Source organism: Eptatretus burgeri, chromosome 5, assembly GCF_056783735.1.
Source record: "Eptatretus burgeri isolate ZD-2024b chromosome 5, Ebu_testis_v1, whole genome shotgun sequence".
Classification (NCBI taxonomy): domain Eukaryota; kingdom Metazoa; phylum Chordata; class Myxini; order Myxiniformes; family Myxinidae; genus Eptatretus; species Eptatretus burgeri.
In genome coordinates, this window is record NC_140965.1 from 32,562,056 (window position 1) to 32,582,011 (window position 19,956).

The 19,956-nt window shown below is 44.3% G+C and overlaps 1 protein-coding gene across 3 annotated transcripts in view; it reads left to right on the forward strand.

Annotated features, from left to right (window-relative positions):
• The window catches only part of LOC147026183 (uncharacterized), a 112,720-nt gene that overhangs the window by 77,851 nt on the left and 14,913 nt on the right, over positions 1-19,956 (forward strand). For all 3 annotated transcript variants that reach the window (XM_085881310.1, XM_085881311.1, XM_085881312.1), the window contains exons 14-17: positions 4,467-4,625; positions 13,538-16,448; positions 16,620-16,720; positions 16,910-17,031. In XM_085881310.1, the coding sequence (XP_085737436.1) occupies positions 4,467-4,625; positions 13,538-16,448; positions 16,620-16,720; positions 16,910-17,031 (3,293 nt within the window). The remainder of the gene's footprint in view (positions 1-4,466; positions 4,626-13,537; positions 16,449-16,619; positions 16,721-16,909; positions 17,032-19,956) is intronic.

Here is a 19,956-nt window from a genome sequence, read left to right on the forward strand (position 1 = left end):
TTCAAACTTGGCACAAGCACAGTACATGATGGTATACACATGCAACTCACTTTATTTTATGATATGATCAAAGATGGCTGACTGGTAGACTGGTGGCCATTTATTTGCAAAGAAGTAAAAAAAAGACATAAAATGTCACAGCCCCTGTTGTTTTAGTAATTGTGCTATTTGGAGTTGAAGGGCAAGCCCATATTTATGTCCAACTAAAATGGCCACCAGTCTACCAGTTGGCCATCTTGATCAGATCGCAGAATAATGTGAAGGGCACATGTATGCCATCATGAACAGTGCTTGTGCCAAGTTTGAACAAAATCGGACCATGCATGTCTGAGAAATGGTTGGGGACACATTTAAGTACCAAAATGGCCACCAGTTGGCCATCTTGGATCTGATTTTGAAAAAAAATGACTTGCATATGTAAGCCATCATTCATTATCTCTGTGCCAAGTTTGAACAACATTGGAAAAGGCATGTCCGAGAAATGATTTTTGACATGTTCGACATCCACCGGGTTTTTTACAACGAAAATGTCACCCGTGACCATCTTGGATCTGATGTCGAAAGAGATGACGTGCATATGTATTCCATCATGTGTGGTCTTTGTGCCAAGTATGAATATAACACTGAACAACAAAATTTTTTTACTGGAGATGTGTAAAGTGATTTAGACTAATTTGGGTACGCTGATTTCAAAAATCATAACCGTTTTGCTGTATCACGTCAGGATTTTCAGTAACAGAAATATTCCCATTGCCTAGAAGTCAGGATTTCAATGAAATTTACAAAAATTCATTTATTCATTTATTTCATCATGAATGCTTCAAAATTATAGAAATTACAGAAAAACTCCACTAGAATGTAATTAAAAATGCTTTAGGCATTTGGCTTTGCGTTTGTGCTGCTCTGTGTCAGTTTCACGATGCAGGAACCAGCAGAAATCGCCCATCATGTTCGGGTTGTGCCGCCCTTGGTAACGCGTCTCCATGAGTGAAATCTCTTGGTGGAATCGCTCGCCGTGCTCGTCCGAGACTGCTCCCAAGTTGTCAGGGAAGAAGTTCAGGTGCTGGTGTAGGAAATGGATTTTCAGGGACATCCTGGAGCCAAGTTTCCTGAAGGACTCCAGCAGCTGCTGCACTATTTCTTCATAGTTGTCCGCGCGCTCGTTCCCCAAGAAGTTGTCCGTCACAGCTTTGAAGCTCCTCCACGCTGCCAGCTCTTTGGGGTTTAGAGTTGTCGGAAAAGTTTCGTCCTTCATAATCTGTCGGATTTGCGGTCCAACAAAGACACCAGCCTTGATCTTGGCCTCCGACAAGGTGTTGCCAAACTTTTCCTTGAGGTATAAAAACCCACGCCCATTCAGATCCATTGCCCGTACAAAACTTTTCATCAAGCCGAGCTTTATGTGGAGTGGTGGAAGGAAAACCTTGGCTGGGTCGACAAGGGCGACATGCCTCACGTTGTGTCGACCAGGTACATGCTCTTTTCGCTCTTCCCAATCTTTCTTCGTCCAGTGATTCTTGTCGTCTCTGCTATCCCAGAGACAAAGGAAGCACATGTATTTCGTGTAGCCTGACTGCAGCCCTAACAACAGCGCCACCACTTTCAAGTCTCTGCAGATGTGCCAGTTGAAGTCATTGTACTTGATGGAATCAAGCAGCTGCCGCATAGTCTCATAGGTCTCTGTCATGCCGAACGCGTGAGCCAGTGGGACTGATGGTTTCTCGTTGCCATTGTGGAGCAAAACAGCCTTCAAGCTGTTCTTCCCCGAGTCGATGAAGAGGCGCCAGTCTGCAGGATCGTGATCACACCCAAGTTCTTTCAACAGACCGTTGATGTCACTGCAGAATGTCATCGTGTCTTCCATCTCAAAGAACTCAGCCATGTCTCTGTGACGTGCTCTGAACAAGGATATCTTGGTGTTAGGTTCAAGTAGATTCCACTGCTGCAGCCTTGATCCAAGCAGCTCTGCCTTCGCCTTTGACAGCGAGAGATCTCTTACAAGATCATTTAAGTCTCCCTGGTTCAGAAGGTGTGATTCTTGAGTGTCGGGTTCAAAAGGTTCATCATCACCATCCTCTTCACCACTGCTTACAGCTATGTTCTGATCAGCTGGAGGTGTTGGAACGGGGTTCTCGTCATCATGAGGCACATGTTTACGAGCAGAGACGCAGTCAGCGTACTTGATGTGACCTTTATTCTTCTTGTTGAAGCCGGCGATGCTTGTGCAGCAGAAATAACAATCATCATGATGATTCTGCGGCTCACGCCATATCATGGGCACCGCAAATGGCATGCTCGCGCGCTTGCCCACCAACCACTGAGTCAAGGTTGTGTGACAGCTTGTGCAGCAGATGTGTGGTGCCCAGCTCTGTTCTTGGTCCCCCACCTTACACCCGAAGTAGTGAAAGTAGGCGGCCTTCATTTTCACTGCTGTAGATATACTTCGCTGTTAATCTTTTTTGGTATACCGACCACAGACATAACAGAAGTTGTCAGGATGATTGGTACAGGAACGCCTACTCATCTTTATCTGAAAGAAAGAAATATAACACAAGTTCACAACAATTGTACGAAATAGACATGTTAAAGACATATGTAAATTTCATTGAAATCCTGACTTCTAGGCAATGGGAATATTTCTGTTCCTGAAAATCCTGACGTGATACAGCAAAACGGTTATGATTTTTGAAATCAGCGTACCCAAATTAGTCTTAATCACTTTACACATCTGCAGTAAAAAAAATTTTTTGAAATTTGTTGTTCATTGTAATCGGTCCATACATGTCTGAGATATGGTTGTGGATGCACACGCACGCACGGACACAAAAATTGAGACCAAATCCATAAGCGTCCTTTTCGGACGAAGTTCAAGATAGGCTAAAATAAAAAACCGGTATCGAACACCTCCTCAACCATTTCTCAAAAATGCATTCACCGATCTTGTTCAAACTTGGCACTCAGATAATGAATGATGGCTTACATGTGCACGTCTTTTTTTTTTCGAGATCAGATCCAAGATGGCTGACTGGTGGCCATTTTAGTTGTGAAAAATCCGATGTTGAACATGTCCTCAACCATTTCTCGAATATGCATTTACTGATGTTGTTTAAACTTGACACACAGATAATGAATCATGGCTTACATATGGGAATCATTGTTTTTTTTTCAAGATCAGATCCAAGATGGCCGACTGGTGGTCATTTTGTTACTCAAATGTGTCCCCAACCAATTCTCCAACATGCATCGTCAGATTTTGTTCAAATGTGGCACAAACACAGTACACGATGGCATGCACTTGCACCTAACTTAATTTTGTGATCTGATCAGATGGCCGACTGGTAGTCTGGGGGCCATTTTAGTTGTAAATAAATATGGGCTAGCCCTTTAACTCCATACAGCAAAATTACAAAAACAACAGGGGCTATGACATTTTATGTATTTGTTCCTTGTTTCATTTGGTTATTTATTCCATTATTTGTTTGTATATAGCGATTGAAAGCTTGTAGTGGAGCTTGTACACAAATCACTTGCAAGAAAAAGACAATGTGTTTTACAAGTGAATGATAAGATATTGGTAGACAATGGACAAATATATGTGCAGTATATGGGGATTTTTAATCATGAGCCACTGATACAGATGAGAATGCTAAACATTCACTTCATTCTTGAGGTCTTGATATTTTGTTATTTTATTGATTTCTGTGTTAATTAGACCAAAAGCACTGGGCAATGAAACCTCAATTTACAATGCCTTCTTTTCCTTTTTGTATCTGAGTACTATGTACGGTCGCAATGCTTTGTTTTCTATGTTCACGCTAGATGGGATCATCAGGTCGTATGTGAGCATTATGTCCTTGTTTTCAATGATTTATTTTGGTTCATGTTTCCATGAGTTTTGTGGAACTGGGATATTGAAATTTCTGCAGATGTGCCAGTGGATTACTCCACATACTTTGTTGTGCCTTTGTGCGTACAGCTATTCTGAAATTAGTTTTTTTACATCCCGATAGGAGGTGTGTGTGTGTGTGTGTGTGTGTGTGTGTGTGTGTGTGTGTGTGTGTGTGTGTGTGTGTGTGTGTGTGTGTGTGTGTGTGTGTGTGTGTGTGCGTGTGTGTGCGTGCGTGCGTGTGTGTGTGTGTGTGTGTGTGTGTGTGTGTGTGTGTGTGCGTGTGTGCGCGTGTGCGCACCATGTATATTTGCATGTGCGTGTGTGTGTGAACTTTGTGGTTGTCTTCTTCATTTGACATTCCCATTTTGTGAGCGTAATTGTAATTAGCCTAACCAATTTCCAAAGGAATTGGTGAGGCTATTGTATTCAGTTTATGTGTCAGTGAGTGAGTGTTGGAGTGTGTGAGATCTACTGTAATCTATATACCTCAGCGAGACTGCATTGTTAAATGCTCTATATTGTTATATTTTGCAAAGTTGGCTATAATAAGTATTAACACTTTGTTTTTGTATACCAGGACCTCGTCGGCGAGATCACGATGGCTGGGAGCGTACTGTGGAGTGGCACGAAGCACGAAGTGTCGATGTAGTATTTCCAAACAACCGAGAACAGAGAAAATGTCCAGAAGGGCGGAGAGGACGGGTTGCCCGTATTGATGACCGGCGCAACGATCGAGGTTTGTCTTTAACAAAGGCGCTGGTTGCATCCTTGTAAGTGTTCCTGCTTTCAAGTTTGTTCAAAGGGAAGAATCTCATCATTAGAGAACTATTTACAAATTGCTAAAAAAATATATAACATCTTGTCAGACACTCGCTCTTTATTTGTCATGTTCAATTCCCTCATGTGATGTCATTATTGTGCGTATGGAGGTAATTTGGAGAGTGAAGCGGGGTGGGTGGGGGGGGGGGTCTTTGGGGTTATATTTATCCCCATGCTTTTTGAAAAAAAAAAACAGTGTTTATTGTAATCAGTGCCATCCATCATGCTATATCCTAAACGGTTGTGCAGAAATTCTCCAAACTCGGTAGATATGATCACCACATGTCAAGAAAGTGCAAGAGCAGTATCATTTCGGCCGTGCCCCGAAGAGCATGATCAAAAGGTCAAATACAGTACCCAAAAATGCAATTACAGGCACATTTTATAATGGAGCTGTCGGCTATATGTAATCAACAATGGGAGATGCATGAAATATTCAACGATTTTTTTGGATTTGCCCCCCAGGTTCATGCCCCAAGGGGTGGGGACTTAGGGTCACAGGGGTCAAATCGGAAAAAAATGTTTTAACTCAAAATTTGATGTTGGGTCATTCCTGATGGAAATTTTTGCCATCTTTCAACTTTGTTTTAAGTGGGAAGCATGGGGATTTGGGATGGTGCACCGTCCGTCGACTTCACTCTCGTTCAAAATTGTCATCGTGTTTAGAAAATCGAAATCCCCATAATTTCTTCTTGATTCCTTTTTTCTTTTCCTCCCCATTTACTATTATATTTTGTTGAAAGTTTGTAAGTAGTCTGTCCACTCTGCCCACCCCGGAACATTCCTGATCGTACTTGATATGCATTGTTCTGCTGGAATTTGACATCATGCCTGCCCACGGGCATTATGATATGTAAAAGAGTGTTATGATATGTAAATCCTTTTCAAATTTCAAGTCAATCAGATGAAAATTGAAGATTTCAGAAAATTAGGCCGAAATTGGCATTTTGACCTTTTGGCCTATGCTTACCTAAAAATTAGTAGGTGGTTGAATTAAATGACCTGATTTGCAAATGCTCTTTAAATTTCAAGTGAATCGGATTAAAATTAAGGATTTTAGAAATTTGTTCGATGTTGACCCTTTGGCCTATGGTGACCTCAAAATTCATAGGTGGTTGAATTCAGCGACCTGATATGCAAATGCTCTTCAAATTTCAAGTCAATCGGATTAAAATTGAGGATTTTAGAAAATTTGGCCCAAATTTTCCTTTTGGCCAATGGAGACCTTTTTGGTCGACCAAATTTTTTGAAACGTCAATGCAGAACCGTCGCAGGGTCGGTGACATTAATCTCCGAAAATTTCAGAATAGTCGGTTGAGCGATTTGGGCTAGAGGCGAGTAGACACACAAATTGACAAACGAGTTACCGCACTCACAGTAAATACCGAGCCAAGCCGAGCCAAGCCATGCCGAGCCATAACAAACAAACAATGGAGATCAATATACTTGTCCAAAAAAAAATTTTTTTTGCCAAGTAACAAACAAACAAACAAGACACAGGGGTGAAAACATAACCTGTGGCCACCAATGTAAAAATGGTAAAAATGGGGTCGAAAGGGTTGATAATTTTATAGACATACATAGGAACGGGTCGACATCATCTCACTATTACATAAGCGATGCTCATCTATTATTACAATTAATTACTTTACACTTATGCTAGATGTTCACTTTAAGGTGACAACTATACAATATTTAAGCATCTTTAACTCACAAGGAGTCATTTCCACAACAATGTGTTTTGGGCAATACACTATCGGGCTGTGTACATCGGAATACCTCAATGAAACAGGTGGAATTGTGTTGCTTTAACTGGAAGATTGTGCAAATTTTTTTCTGTTTATAGTTCTGCTTTGAACTAAATTAAGATTTATAGTTCTGCTTTGTACTGAACTAGAATTTACCTTTGAAAACATCGCCTTCTAATCACAAAGCAAACAAGAGAGTTCATAGAACACCTTACCCCACACAGACTTGAGAACAAGGACATGGGAAGGGTCTTTTCAACTCTTGCTTTGTGTTTCTGGGCATGATAAATATTTACTATGAGCAGCAATTTTGGCTGAATCTTGATATTCCCCAATTATGGGAATGTGAGCGGAAAATTGGATTGGTTGAGATGGTGTAAAATGGCGTAATATTTTTCCCCAACTTCTGCTAAACTGGAGGTTTCTGGAAGTGCCAACAAGGTGATTTGTGTTCTAGAGTATTCAAATACATATATCAATATTGAAATAAAATAAATGCTTTCATGGATATTAAAAAAAAAACATTTCCCAGAAGTTTACTGCCATAGATGTATGTGAGCTCCCAGAAGTTTACTGCCATAGATGTATGTGAGGTGCCTTTTACACCACCTTATTTGACATGTTAAATTAGTTATTCGTGCCTGTTGTTTGTGTCCTTCATGACATCGCTAAAAACAGTAAGTTTCCTGTTTGGAATGATTTTCAATTTTGTTTGACTGCCATACAGGCAGACAGTCTAAAATAATTACCATACTCCTCTGTGTACTTGCGTGATCGGGACGAGATTGTGTACAATTTGCCAAATTCAGAGCCAAAGTACTGCTAAATTGCAGGTTTGTATTCCGGTTCATAAAAAAAGGTGTTATTTGCTTTGAAGAATGTTTTTTAAAGTTTAATCATTTTGAAAACGTATTAAAAAGTTAGTTGTTTTATATTTATTTGACAGGCTTTCATGCTCCTAAAAATGAAGGATAAAAATAAAGTGGACTCCTTAAATTGAAGTCTTTGAAATGAATATTTATTTGATAATGAAAAAAAAAATGTTATTGAACCTGTGGATTACTTGTGTAGATTTCCCATCTCAAGTGATGGCTCATGATTCTCAAATCCCAGTTTATAACCCAAGATAGTATACATTTGTCCATTGTCTACTAATGTTCCTTATAATACTAAGCATTATTTTTTGTGGATTTCTAGTAAATATTCTAATCTGCAAGGTGGATTATAATAAGCAGAAGTAGTGGATGTACGATTTTCTCAGATGGCTGAATATTGAGGAGTCGCGTGTTGCTTAGAACAATCATATAAGAGGCATTAGCGATTACTTCTCTGATGCAGGAGTAATTTGTGCAGGGTAACTTCTCCACATTGGTGATTTTCATAACCCAGTCATGGGCACCCTTTTGCGACATAGAACAACAGCAAAGCTCAATAGAAAAATAATGTTGAACACCATTAGTACAGTTCTTCTTACCAAATAATAATTTAATACCTCATTGGGCAGGTGAGACATAAATGTACGATCTTTGGAGTTGTTACCAAAATTTCTCATCAGATATGGTGATATTATTGTAGGATTTTTTTTTTCCTCCACAAGAGTGAAGCTGTTAGGACAATAATCGAATATCAGGTGCACAACTTCAGTGCAAGTACATTATTGTGATTGAAGAACATATTGGAAGGCCAAGCGGTCTTTGAGATTTCGCATCGGCAAAGTTGAGCGATGACAAGAAATGCATTTTTTTTTTTTTGGACTGCCATTTGACCTGCCATTTGACCTTTAACTCTGAGGGGTATGATGAAAATTAGGCATAAATGCACCTTGCTCAAGGCTATCTAGAGAGAGTAATTTTGTTCCGATCCAGCAAAAATTAGATGAATTGCAGTGATAAAGTGTAAAAATGTAAATAATTAGGTCATGACCTAAAAATTGTCAAGGTCAAAAATATGTAAACCTGCTTACCTTTTATTCCCATTATTCATGCAAAATTTCATTCTTAAAGTCTCAGTCAGATCCATGATATTGCTCGGACATCAGCAGTAAAAAAAAAAGGACGAAATTTAAATTGGGGGCACTAATTTAGAAACAAACCATACAAATGTTATAAGCTTTCCCCTATCCTATAAGGGGAGGCTTAGAAAAAAATGATGACAAATTTAAAATAGAAATTTCATCCAAAATTTATGTTTGTGATGTTCATGGCATTACTGTTTTTGAACTCGATCATACAAAGTTCAAAGTGGAGGCTTATTTTTTTTCTCTTCTCATTGCCTATCTGCCTGCCTGTTACCCCAGCCTCATTTTCTTCCTGATGTAGCTGGGTCTTCCCTCTTCCCCCATTCCTTATCTGCAAGAGAGATTGTTACTTTTGCCCCAAATTATCCCCTCACAAAAAAAGAACAAAAATACATTGTGGACTGTTATGCTATGATCTGTGTTCTAGTGCCAGACTGGCATGTCATACCTGCAAGAAAGATGAACAAAGTTGCTTTTTACACTTTCTACATTTACTTGATTAACCTAGAGTGACATCAATTTGTGGGGGGTTTTTTTCTCCACATAAACCCTTTACAGTTTCCTTTCTTATTTTTTTTTACTTTTCTTCATCTCTTCCTTTGTAAAATTATTTGACATTTGCTTTGTACTGAAAAGCGTGACATAAGGAATTAATTGGTTGATTGAATGATGTGCGAGCTAGCTGACTTTGCAACAACCTGTCTGTGAAAAATAGTCAGGTCAGGTTCTTGTCAGGTCAGGTTCGATCTGTGACCTGCTACAGGTACCATGTAAACCTGTACTAACCTGTTCCATGGTCGGGTTGTCGGCGACTAAACCGTCTCCCCCACCAGGTTTTCTGGTGAGGAGGGTGTTTGGATATGGACACCCAGCAGGATTAAAAACAAAACCTGTCAAAGGGCGGAGGAGCTCCTTGTGAGCCAACGGCCATCCATATCTAGTGCCCAACTGTGTCTGCGGACGTCCTCCTGCAGTTGGGTTACTTCTTATTAGGAGGTTGGTGGCAGGATTTGCACTCCAGCCACCGTAAAACGCTTCATTCCGCAAAACGCAAAAACGCAAAAAAATCTGAAAACCCACTCCGTGGGAGTACCTCCTGTGCAGCTTCCCTTCGCAGGGCAGCTCACCGGATGATGGGATTGGGGCAAAGCCTTCGGGACCCCCAATCTTTGATAGGAGGGAAACCACGGGGTAACATCCCTGGGTCAGATTGCGGGAGAGTGTGTCGGAGTGGTGCTGAGGTGTCGTCCACCAGACGGCGGTCTCCTTGGGTTAATCTGAGGCGGTCCCTTCGGGTGGGTGCCTGGAATGTCCTATCCCTAAGAGAGGATGATCACCTGTCTCTGTTATCATCTGAGCTCAAGCGTTTGGACATCGGGATTGCAGCTCTCTCTGAGGTTCAGAGACCGGATTGCGGCGAGATAATGGTGGGTGGTTACACCTACTATTGGTCTGGTCGCTCTGATGGTTACCATACCCAAGGAGTTGCTGTAGCTGTGTCCAATAAGCTGACCCCAATGATAATTGAGGTAACACCGGTCAACGAGCGTATTATGAGATTAAGGATTCGTCACTCCTTAGGTGTCATTTCCCTGGTCTCTATTTATGCTCCGACTGAGGCGAGTGATCTTACCGTGAAGGATGCATTCTACGCCACACTCGAGTCTGTGGTTGATCAGTGCCCCAGACGAGATACACTTCTAGTCTTGGGGGATTTCAATGCATCGACTGGAACTGATAGGGATGGTTATGAGGTGTGTGTTGGTCCCCATGGGTCAGGAACTATGAACCAGAATAGCACTAAGTTCCTTGACTTTGCAAGAAGTCATGGACTTAGGGTGGCTGGTTCATGGTTTCAGCGCCCGCAAGCTCATCGCTGGACTTGGTATTCCAACGCTGGCGGTGTGGCAAAGGAGATTGACCATGTCCTCATTGACGGTCGTTGGAGGATGATCCAGAACTGCAGGGTCTACCGGAGTGCTCAGTTCCTCAATACTGACCACAGGCTTGTTGTAGCAACTCTAAAGCTGCACCTTAAATCCTGGAGAATGGTACCATCCCAGCCTAGGCTGGATGTTGCCAAGCTCAGGGATGAGAGAGTAGCTGAGGAGTTTGCGAACAGGCTGAGTGGACACTTGGGGGTCTGGGTGCTTTGGGGGGTCCTGAAGAGTTGTGGAGCACCTTCAAGACCACCGTCCTTGATGTTGCCGGTGGATGCCTTGGAGTTCACCGCAGGGCAAAGAAGAATTTTGTCTCTCAAGGGACACTGGATACCATTGACCAGAGTCGCAGGGCCAGGCTGAATGGCAGAGCTGAGCTGTTCAGGGAGCTGAGGCGTAAAACTGTACGTGCACTGAGGGTGGACAAGGAGGCCTATGTGCGAGGAATCTGTGAGGGGTAGAGCATCACCTGTGGACAGGTGATTCTCGTCCCGCTTACAGGGGAATTCGCGCATTATGTTCATCCAAGCCCATCCCTCGGAGCACTGCAGTTCGAGCAGAGAGTGGTAGGCTCTTGACAGAGGAGTCTGAAGTGAAGGCCCGCTGGGCCGGTTACTTTGAGCGGTTGTACCAGGCTGATCCCCCAGCTGTCGAGTTGGACGTCAAGGGTGTTACAATCCCTGTTGCTGACCCTCGAATCAACTGTGGTCCACCATCGCTTGTGGAAACACGGGCTGCGGTGAACCAGTTGAAACGGGGCAAAGCTCCAGGGATCTGTGGCATCCATGCTGAACTTCTCAAGGCTGGTGGAAATGCTGCACTCGCGTCGTTGCATGCAGTTTTGTGCTCTGCCTGGAACACAGGCATCATCCCAACTGACTGGAAGAGGGGCCTTGTTGTCCCTCTCTGGAAAGGGAAGGGTGATCGCCAAGACTGCAACAACTACCGAGGGGTGACGCTGCTCTCAGTGCCGGGCAAGGTCTTTGCTCGGATAATTCTTGATAGGGTTCGCCACCATCTGCTTGAGCACCAGCGTCCAGAGCAGTCAGGCTTTACACCAAAGAGGTCAACGATTGACCGTATCCTTGCTCTTCGTGTCCTCACTGAACGCAGACGAGAGTTTCGGCAGGGGCTGCTTGCAGCCTATGTTGATCTCTGTAAAGCGTTCGATTCAGTGAATCGGGATGTCCTCTGGAGGATTCTTGGTCTTCGTGGGGTGCCACCGAAACTGATCGATCTGATGTCTGAACTCTACTCTGGTACTGAGAGTGCTGTGAAGTGTGGTGGTACCGCCTCTGACTTATTTCCAGTTGTTACTGGAGTTCGTCAGGGATGTGTAGTTGCCCCCACACTTTTCAGCACTTGTATGGACTGGATTTTTGGGAGGATGTCGGAGAGATCAAGTTGCGGTGCATCGTTTGGCAATGTCAAGATCTCGGACCTTGATTTTGCAGATGATGCAGTCATCTTTGCGGAGACTTTGGACATCCTCTTGGGGGCCCTCGAGGTGCTGAATGAGGAGTCGGAGCCGTTGGGATTACGGATTTCTTGGGTCAAAACAAAGATCCAGGCTTTCGGTGACATCTTGGATGCTGCTGTCCTGTCTGTGTCTGTTTGTGGTGAGGATGTTGAGGTCGTGGATAGATTCACTTACCTTGGCAGTGATATTCATGTCTCCGCAGGTTGTGAGCCGGAGGTCAATAGACGTCTGGGTCGGGCCTGGGGAGTCATGGATTCACTGGATCATGGGGTGTGGCGCTGCCGGTACCTGTGCGGGAGGACGAAAGTCCGAGTCTTCAGGTCCTTGGTACTTCCAGTCTTGCTCTATGGGTGCGAGACTTGGACTTTGACCAAGGATCTGAGACGGAGACTTAATTCCTTTGGTACCAGGTCTCTTCGGAGAATCCTTGGCTATCGCTGGTCGGATTTTGTGTCCAACGAGCGGTTGCTGAGAGAGACTCGGATGAGATTTGTTACCTGCATAGTCCGTGAGCGTCAGCTGCGGCTGTATGGACATGTGGCTCGTTTTCCTGACGCTGATCCTGCTCACCAGATTCTCTCAGCGAGGGAGTCTCATGAGTGGAGGAGGCCAGTGGGCCGACCACGTGCCTCATGGTTGCAGCAGGTTGACCATCATCTCAAGGAGATGGGGATGGGCCTGGCATCTGCCTGGGGGATGGCCAGACGGAGGCCCCCGGAGTACCGGCGGAAAGTGGACGCAGCGACGCGCTGTTCTGGCACATGCTCCCATACCTGACCTGACCTGTCTGTGAAATAACAAGAACATTATTACCTTGCAAAAGCCTTATCTTATTTCCTCAGAAAGTTAACAAATGTGCCTAATATATAAATGAACTATCATGAACATCTCAAGTAAATACCATAATGTGATGTATGTACAAGGTAGATTATAATATGTAGATCAAATTTGATCTGCAAAACTGTCATTAGGCTATTAAGCCTTTATTTTGTTCACACCAACACCAGGAAGTACAATTACCATGCACTTAAAACATTCCCATTCAACTCCTTCTGATCTCTGTATCAGCCTCAAACATTTTGTTGAAAAATGCCATTAACACCAATAGTGTTCTTCTTGCATGTGGCATTGAGATTAGATCCTCATCTCAAAGGATTACTTTTGTTCACTTAACTAAACTGGGCCCTTAATGTGGGGCTTTGATGACCCCTAAATTTGTCCAGTTTAGTTTTCAGGACCTCATATTTCAGATGACCACTAAATTTAAGTTGAAGATTGTTTTTTTTCTGAAAGCAAAGCGGCAAAGGATTGAAGTGTATTGATATCAAGAGCCTGTGCCTTGACAGCCACACAATACAAGCTAGAATCTCAGCACCCATGTGAATTATTCCTTTGCTGGAAATGTAATTTATGCATTGCATGCTCAAGCCACAAGACAAGACATGGTGAGCTGTAGACTTTGAAGAAATAATTACTTCACTGAATCACTGTTGGAAGTACTGTGAACTTTATGTGTCATGTGAGCCGAAAGTGTTAAAAAGCAGACCATTGAGAGTATTTTTGCATGTGTAAATTCATCCTTCACCACATGGATCCAATTATTGTTTCCATATCATTTTGTGATATTTCTCTCCCTTTCTAAAGAGCCTGGGCAGAACTTGAGCCGGGTATCTCCGCTTGGACGAGTGATGCTCCGTGGGAGTGAACGAGAAGAAAGAGCTGATCGAGGGACCTGTGTTCCAGAGAGGGGAGAGCATAGAGGATGGGAACGAGAAAAAGAGCGAGAACGGGAAAGACAGAGTGAGAGGGACAGAGAGAGGGACAGTGAGAGGGATAGAGAGAGGGAACATGAGAAGGACAGAGAGAGGGAGCGTGGGAGGGAAAGGGACCGTGGGAGGGAAAGGGAGAGGGAGCGTGGGAGAGAAAAGGAGCGTGGGAGGGACAAGGAGCATGAGAGGGACAAGGAGCATGAGGACAAGGAGCATGAGAGGGACAGGGACAGGATTCGTCTGAAAGACAGGGACAGGGTGCGTGATAAGGACAGAGACAGAGAGCGGGAGAAGGACAGGGAGCGGGAAGACAGGGAAAAAGAACGTGAGAAAGACAGGGAGAGGGAGCGTGAGAAGGATAAGGAGAGGGAGCGTGAGAAGGACAGAGAAAGGGAGCGTGAGAAGGACAAGGAGAGGGAGCGTGAGAAGGACAAGGTGAGGCAACGTGAAAAGGCCAAGGAGAAGGAGCGTGAGAAGGATAGGGTGGAGAGGGAGCGTGAGAAGGACAGGATGGAGAGGGAGCGTGAGAAGGACAGGGTGGAGAAGGAGCGTGAGAAGGATAGGGTGGAGAAGGACAGGGTAGAGAGGGAGCGTGAGAAGGACAGGGTGGAGAGGGCGCGTGAGAAGGACAGGGTGGAGAGGGAGCAGGAGAAGAACAGGGTGGAAAAGGAGTGTGAGAAGGAGAGGGTAGAGAAGGACAGGTTAGAGAGGGAGTGTGAGAAGCAGAGGGAGCGTGAGATGGATAGGATGGAGAAAGAGCTTGAGAAAGACCAGGAGAGGGAGCTTGAGAAGAGCAGCGAGAGGGAGCTTCAGGACAGGGAGAGGGAGCTTGAGAAGGACAAGGAGAGGCAGCTTGAGAAGGACAGGGAGAAGGAGCTTGAGAAGGACAGGGAGAGGGAGCTTGAGAAGGACAGGGAGAGGGAGCTTGAGAAGGACAGGGAGATTGAGAAGGACAGGGAGAGGGAGCTTGAGAAGAACAGGGAGAGGGAGCTTGAGAAGGACAGGGAGAGGGAGCTTGAGAAGGACAGGGAGAGGGAGCTTGAGAAGGACAGGGAGAGGGAGCTTGAGAAGAACAGAAAGATGGAAGTTGAGAAGGACATGGAGAAGGAGCATGAGAAAGGCAAAGGTAGAAATCGTGATAAAGATATATGGAGGGAACAGAAGAACAACGATGGAAGTGAGAAAGAGATGGGGAGAGAGAAGCAGCCTGAAAAGGATACCCAGAGAGAGGGAGAACAGGAGCTTCAAAAAGACAGAGAGATGGAGCTTGTGAAAGAAAGAGTGAGGGAGCTTGTGAAAGACAGAGTGAAGGCACTTGAGAAGGACAGGCTGAGGGTGTTTGAGAGGGACAGAGTGAAGGAGAGTGAGAGGGACAGAATGAAGAAGCGTGAGAGGGATAGAGTGAATGAACTTGAGAAGGATGGAGTGAAGGAGCTGCAGAAAGACGGAGTGAAGCAGCTGCAGAAAGATGGGGTGAAGGAGCTGCAGAAAGACAGGGTGAAGGAGCAGAAAGACAGGGTGAAGGAGCTGCAGAAAGACAGGGTGAAGGAGCTGCAGAATTACGGAGTGAAGGAGCTTCAGGATTACGGAGTGAAGGAGCTGCAGAAAGATGGAGTGAAGGAACTGCAGAAAGACGGAGTGAAGGAGCTGCAGAAAGACAGGGTGAAGGAGCTGCAGAAGGACAGAGCGAAGGAGCTGGAGAAAGGCGGAGCGAGGGAGCTGGAGAAAGGCGGAGTGAGGGAGCTGGAGAAAGGCGGAGCGAGGGAGCTGGAGAAAGTCGTAGCGAGGGAGCTGGAGAAAGGTAGAGCGAGGGAGCTGGAGAAAGGCAGAGCAAGGGAGCTGGAGAAAGGAAGAGCGAAGGAGCTGGAGAAAGGAAGAGCAAGGGAGCTGGATAAAGGCAGAGCGAAGGAGCTAGATAAAGGCAGAGCACGGGAGCTGGAGAAAGAGAGGGCGAGGGAGCTGGAGAAAGATAGGGCGAGGGAGCTGGAGAAAGATAGGGCGAGGGAGCTGGAGAAAGATAGGGCGAGGGAGCTGGAGAAAGAGAGGGCGAGGGAGCTGGAGAAAGAGAGGGCGAGGGAGCTGGAGAAAGAGAGAGCGAGGGAGCTGGAGAAAGAGAGGGCGAGGGAGCTGGAGAAAGAGAGGGCGAGGGAGCTGGAGAAAGAGAGGGCGAGGGAGCTGGAGAAAGAGAGGGCGAGGGAGCTGGAGAAAGAGAGGGCGAGGGAGCTGGAGAAAGAGAGGGCGAGGGAGCTGGAGAAAGAGAGGGCGAGGGAGCTGGAGAAAGAGAGGTCGAGGGAGCTGGAGAAAGAGAGGTCGAGGGAGCTGGAGAAAGAGAGGGCGAGGGAGCTGGAGAAAGAGAGGGCGAGGGAGCTGGAGAAAGAGAGGGCGAGGGAGTTGGAGAAAGAGAGGGCGAGGGAGCTGGAGAAAGAGAGGGCGAGGGAGCTGGAGAAAGAGAGGGCGAGGGAGCTGGAGAAAGAGAGGGCGAGGGAGCTGGAGAAAGAGAGGGTGAGCGGGCTGGAGAAAGAGAGGGCAAGGGAGCTGGAGAAAGAGAGAGCGAGGTTGTTTGAGAAAGAGAGATCGAGGGAGCTGGAGAAAGAGAGAGCGAGGGAGCTGGAGAAAGAGAGAGCGAGGGAGCTGGAGAAAGAGAGAGAGAAGGACCGAGAGAGAGGAAGAGAGAAGGACCGAGGCAGAGAAAGAGGACATGATGAGTGGAGTGGCCGACGAGAGCATGTTCGAGAGGAAATTAAATCTGAGCATGGAGTTCGAGATGACGAGTCGGAAAGAAAAAGGTAATCTTTTGTTTGATTTTTGTTTATATCATACTGATTATGTATACTTTTTAAAATTATCTTCCAGAATGTGGACACAGTCAATGTTGGACATTGTAAACAAAACACAAGCATGGACTGAAATTTGCTTAAACTACAGTATTATAGTGATAAATATGGTATTGTTCACAGGAAGCGGATGAGAGATGGAGGCAGTACTAGCCCACAGCAAGTATCGAAACGCACTCATGACTCCCCTTCAAGCGATGATACCAACAGTGATGAGGATCGTGGTGGGTAGACTGTGGTAATGAAGCTCAGTTGGTGGTGATGACTGTTTGCATGTCTTGCAATCTTTTTCCATATATAAAACAGATCTGATGGGAATCTGATCAAGTCAATTTACAGCCATAAAATTTCGATGCTTGTAGGGAGGGTGAATTTCGATACAAAGTTATTTCACTTTACCATTGACCCCGCAGTGGAGCGGCGATTATCTAGCCAGGTCGTTCTGCCCCCGGGTCGTCCCCGAATTGAGAGCGAGCGCAGAGGAAAGAACAGAGTTCTGCGTAGTCCAGACAGTGAGAGAGATGCTTCCATTGAGGTATGCTTTTAAGAGGAAAGCACAACAGCTGAGTATGATGATGTTATGAAAACTGCACATGATACTCTTGATGGATTTTTAGTATTACTTCCTTTCACTTAAAAATAATACCTTTATGATGTATCTTAAAGCTTTGTTTGCTTATTTTTTTCTGCCTGATACTTTGCTGCCTGCTCGAGTTTTGTCTCCAAATATTCTTAAACCATTTTCCTGATTTTCTTGTAGAATCTATGCACTAAAATGAAATGATCTCTATAACTATTGTTTTCACCAATTGCATCTGCCAATTGCTGGCCCATTCCCCTAAATAATCCAAACTATCCTGTCCTGTTTCCACTCATCCCAGTTATTTATCTTATCCCCGAGCTTACTGTCATTGGAAAAATTCAGATAACCTAAATCTACCGATATTTATTTGTATAAATTATTCATAGTAGTGGACCCAGAAATAGCCTTACAGTCCTGCACTAGTTACATCTGCTCTGATGTACCATACTTACCTACTATGTTCAAATACATATTTAGGTTAATTGGTAAACTCTGTTTCCTGTTTTTGAGCCAGTTTTCTATCAGTTTAAGGCCCGGTCACACCTTGACGTTTTAGCCAACGTATGCCGATTTTTGAATTTTTTTTCTAAAACGCTGGCACACGTTGAATACGTTATGGGTAAGTTTTGATAACATTGAGAGCACGCTGAAGAACACTGCCATACGTCGTTGTACGTTGGCTTTAAACGTTGTACTTTTTGGTTGTCCTCAAATTTTTTCATGCTTGAAATTTCACGACGTATGCCGGCGTATGACTCACACGTTCCGCAACGCTGGCCACAAGTTGTGTGCACGGTCTGCGATCGTTGACAGACGTCAACACATGCTACTTGTAAGTTAATCATAAGTTGAGACACGCCGATGTAATGTTTAGCGTACCCGAAACTTATTTCTAACCTATGATTAACGTGTTGTTGGCACGTTACGCGATCGTTGCCACACATCGACAGACGTTACTTTTAAGTTACTCATAGGCTGAAAGACGTCGGTATAATGGATCGTCCTTGCGTCAGCGTCCACGGCCATGGCCAGGACACTTATTTGCAGCATTCTTCAAACTTTTCTTCGGCATGATGAGGATGTTCACACTTCGATGTCTAGCTTGGCTATGATTCCAATTGTCCATCGGCAGCGTCTATTTAAAATAGTCGAGTTTGAGCGTTTTAACACGTTCAGAAGAAACGCTTCAAATTTCCAAACCCCAGCGTCAAAAAACAAAGGCAAGTGACAGCAATTTAAATTGTTCATTGTAAACAATGAAAATAGCTGAGTGGTACCGTTTAAAAGTCGTTGAGTGTAAAAAAAATCCAATTGTTGAGCGCAAGCTTCTACTTTCAATAGTGGAGATGCAACCATTTAAATCGTTGAGTGGCAGCCTATGAACCTACCCGTGGACACGCGGACGCAAGGACGATCCATCATAACCCACACCCTCCCCCTCACACTCACCTACTACTGCCAACATGAACAAACTCCTACTAATACTAATACTGATACTGATACTGATACTGTTACTGCTGACATGGACATCGACTCAAAAAGGAACTCAAAAACACTGTTGGGTTCCCCTTTTATGAGCAGCATTTTTATATACCAATTCCCAAAACCGCTGGGAACACGTCTTTATATGACAGTTGTAAGCTAGAAACACATTCATTTTTTTTTTTTTGTCGACCGGAAGACGTCATTGGAATACGTCTACATACGTCGATGTGTGTTGGGACTACGTAAAGAATTGGTTCAAAGCACGTCAAACATAAGTTAGAAATAAGTTTCGCGTAAAAAAGACATTACCGCGACATGTTTCGACTTATGAGTAGCTTATAAGTAGCCTTTGTGGATGTGTGTAAGCGTCCGCATATCGTGTGTAAAACTTATCCCCATCGCATGCGGAACGTGTGTCATACGCCGAGTACATCGTAAAATTTTGAACATGTTGAAAATTTATTGACGTACTCTACTTACTACGACGTATGATAGCATACTTTAGCGTTCTACTCACGTATACCAAACTTACTCATACCGTATTTGACGTGCCCCCAACGTTTTAGACACATTTTTCTTAGGTCGGCATACGCTGGCAAGATCGCCAAGGTGTGACCGCGATGTTGTCACTTCCATTTCTACGGCAGTTATGATTCGAATCGTTGTGCGTCAGCCTTTTAATAGGCTACGTCACGACATCGTCGGCGATGCGTGCAACGCGCTATGCCGAAGTTAGACTATCGTTGGGCATAGGTTGTGCAGGCCAACAACAGGTTCAGCATTCGTTGGTATAAGTTATCTATAACACAACGAAACGTTCTGTGTCCATTACTAATATGTTATGCATACGACCAACTCGTTATGAATACGTCCGAATCTTAAAAAAAAAAAACATCAAAAGTTCAACGTCAGCCAGCGTTTTACATACATTTTAATACGTTGCCATCGCTGGCTAAAACGTCAAGGTGTGACCGGGCCTTTAGATGAAATCAGCAGAAGGTTGATTGAGGGAGGCTAACAACCATGGGAAGCTAGGAGAAGCTGATGGTTCAGTTATTGGTTAACAAAACTGTGACAACACCTTAAGTAATATTGCCGTTTCTGTTATCCGTAATCTTGATCCATCATGTTTCGACTGCAATATCTACAATTTCATTCGACCTCTCCGTCTTCAATGCAACAATACTTTCCTTCTTCCTAAAAGCTCATTCTCCTTATCTCTTATTTGTCCTGTATCTTCAGTAGATCTTGCAACCCTCAAAGCATTCTTCCACTGGTTATACATTACAATTAGTTGCTTTGTGCTTTTTGAAATGAAAAGTACTTTCTTCATATTATTTGCTGACTGGTGATCCTGTCTTCCTTTTGAGACAGAGATGCTTTTCATTGGCG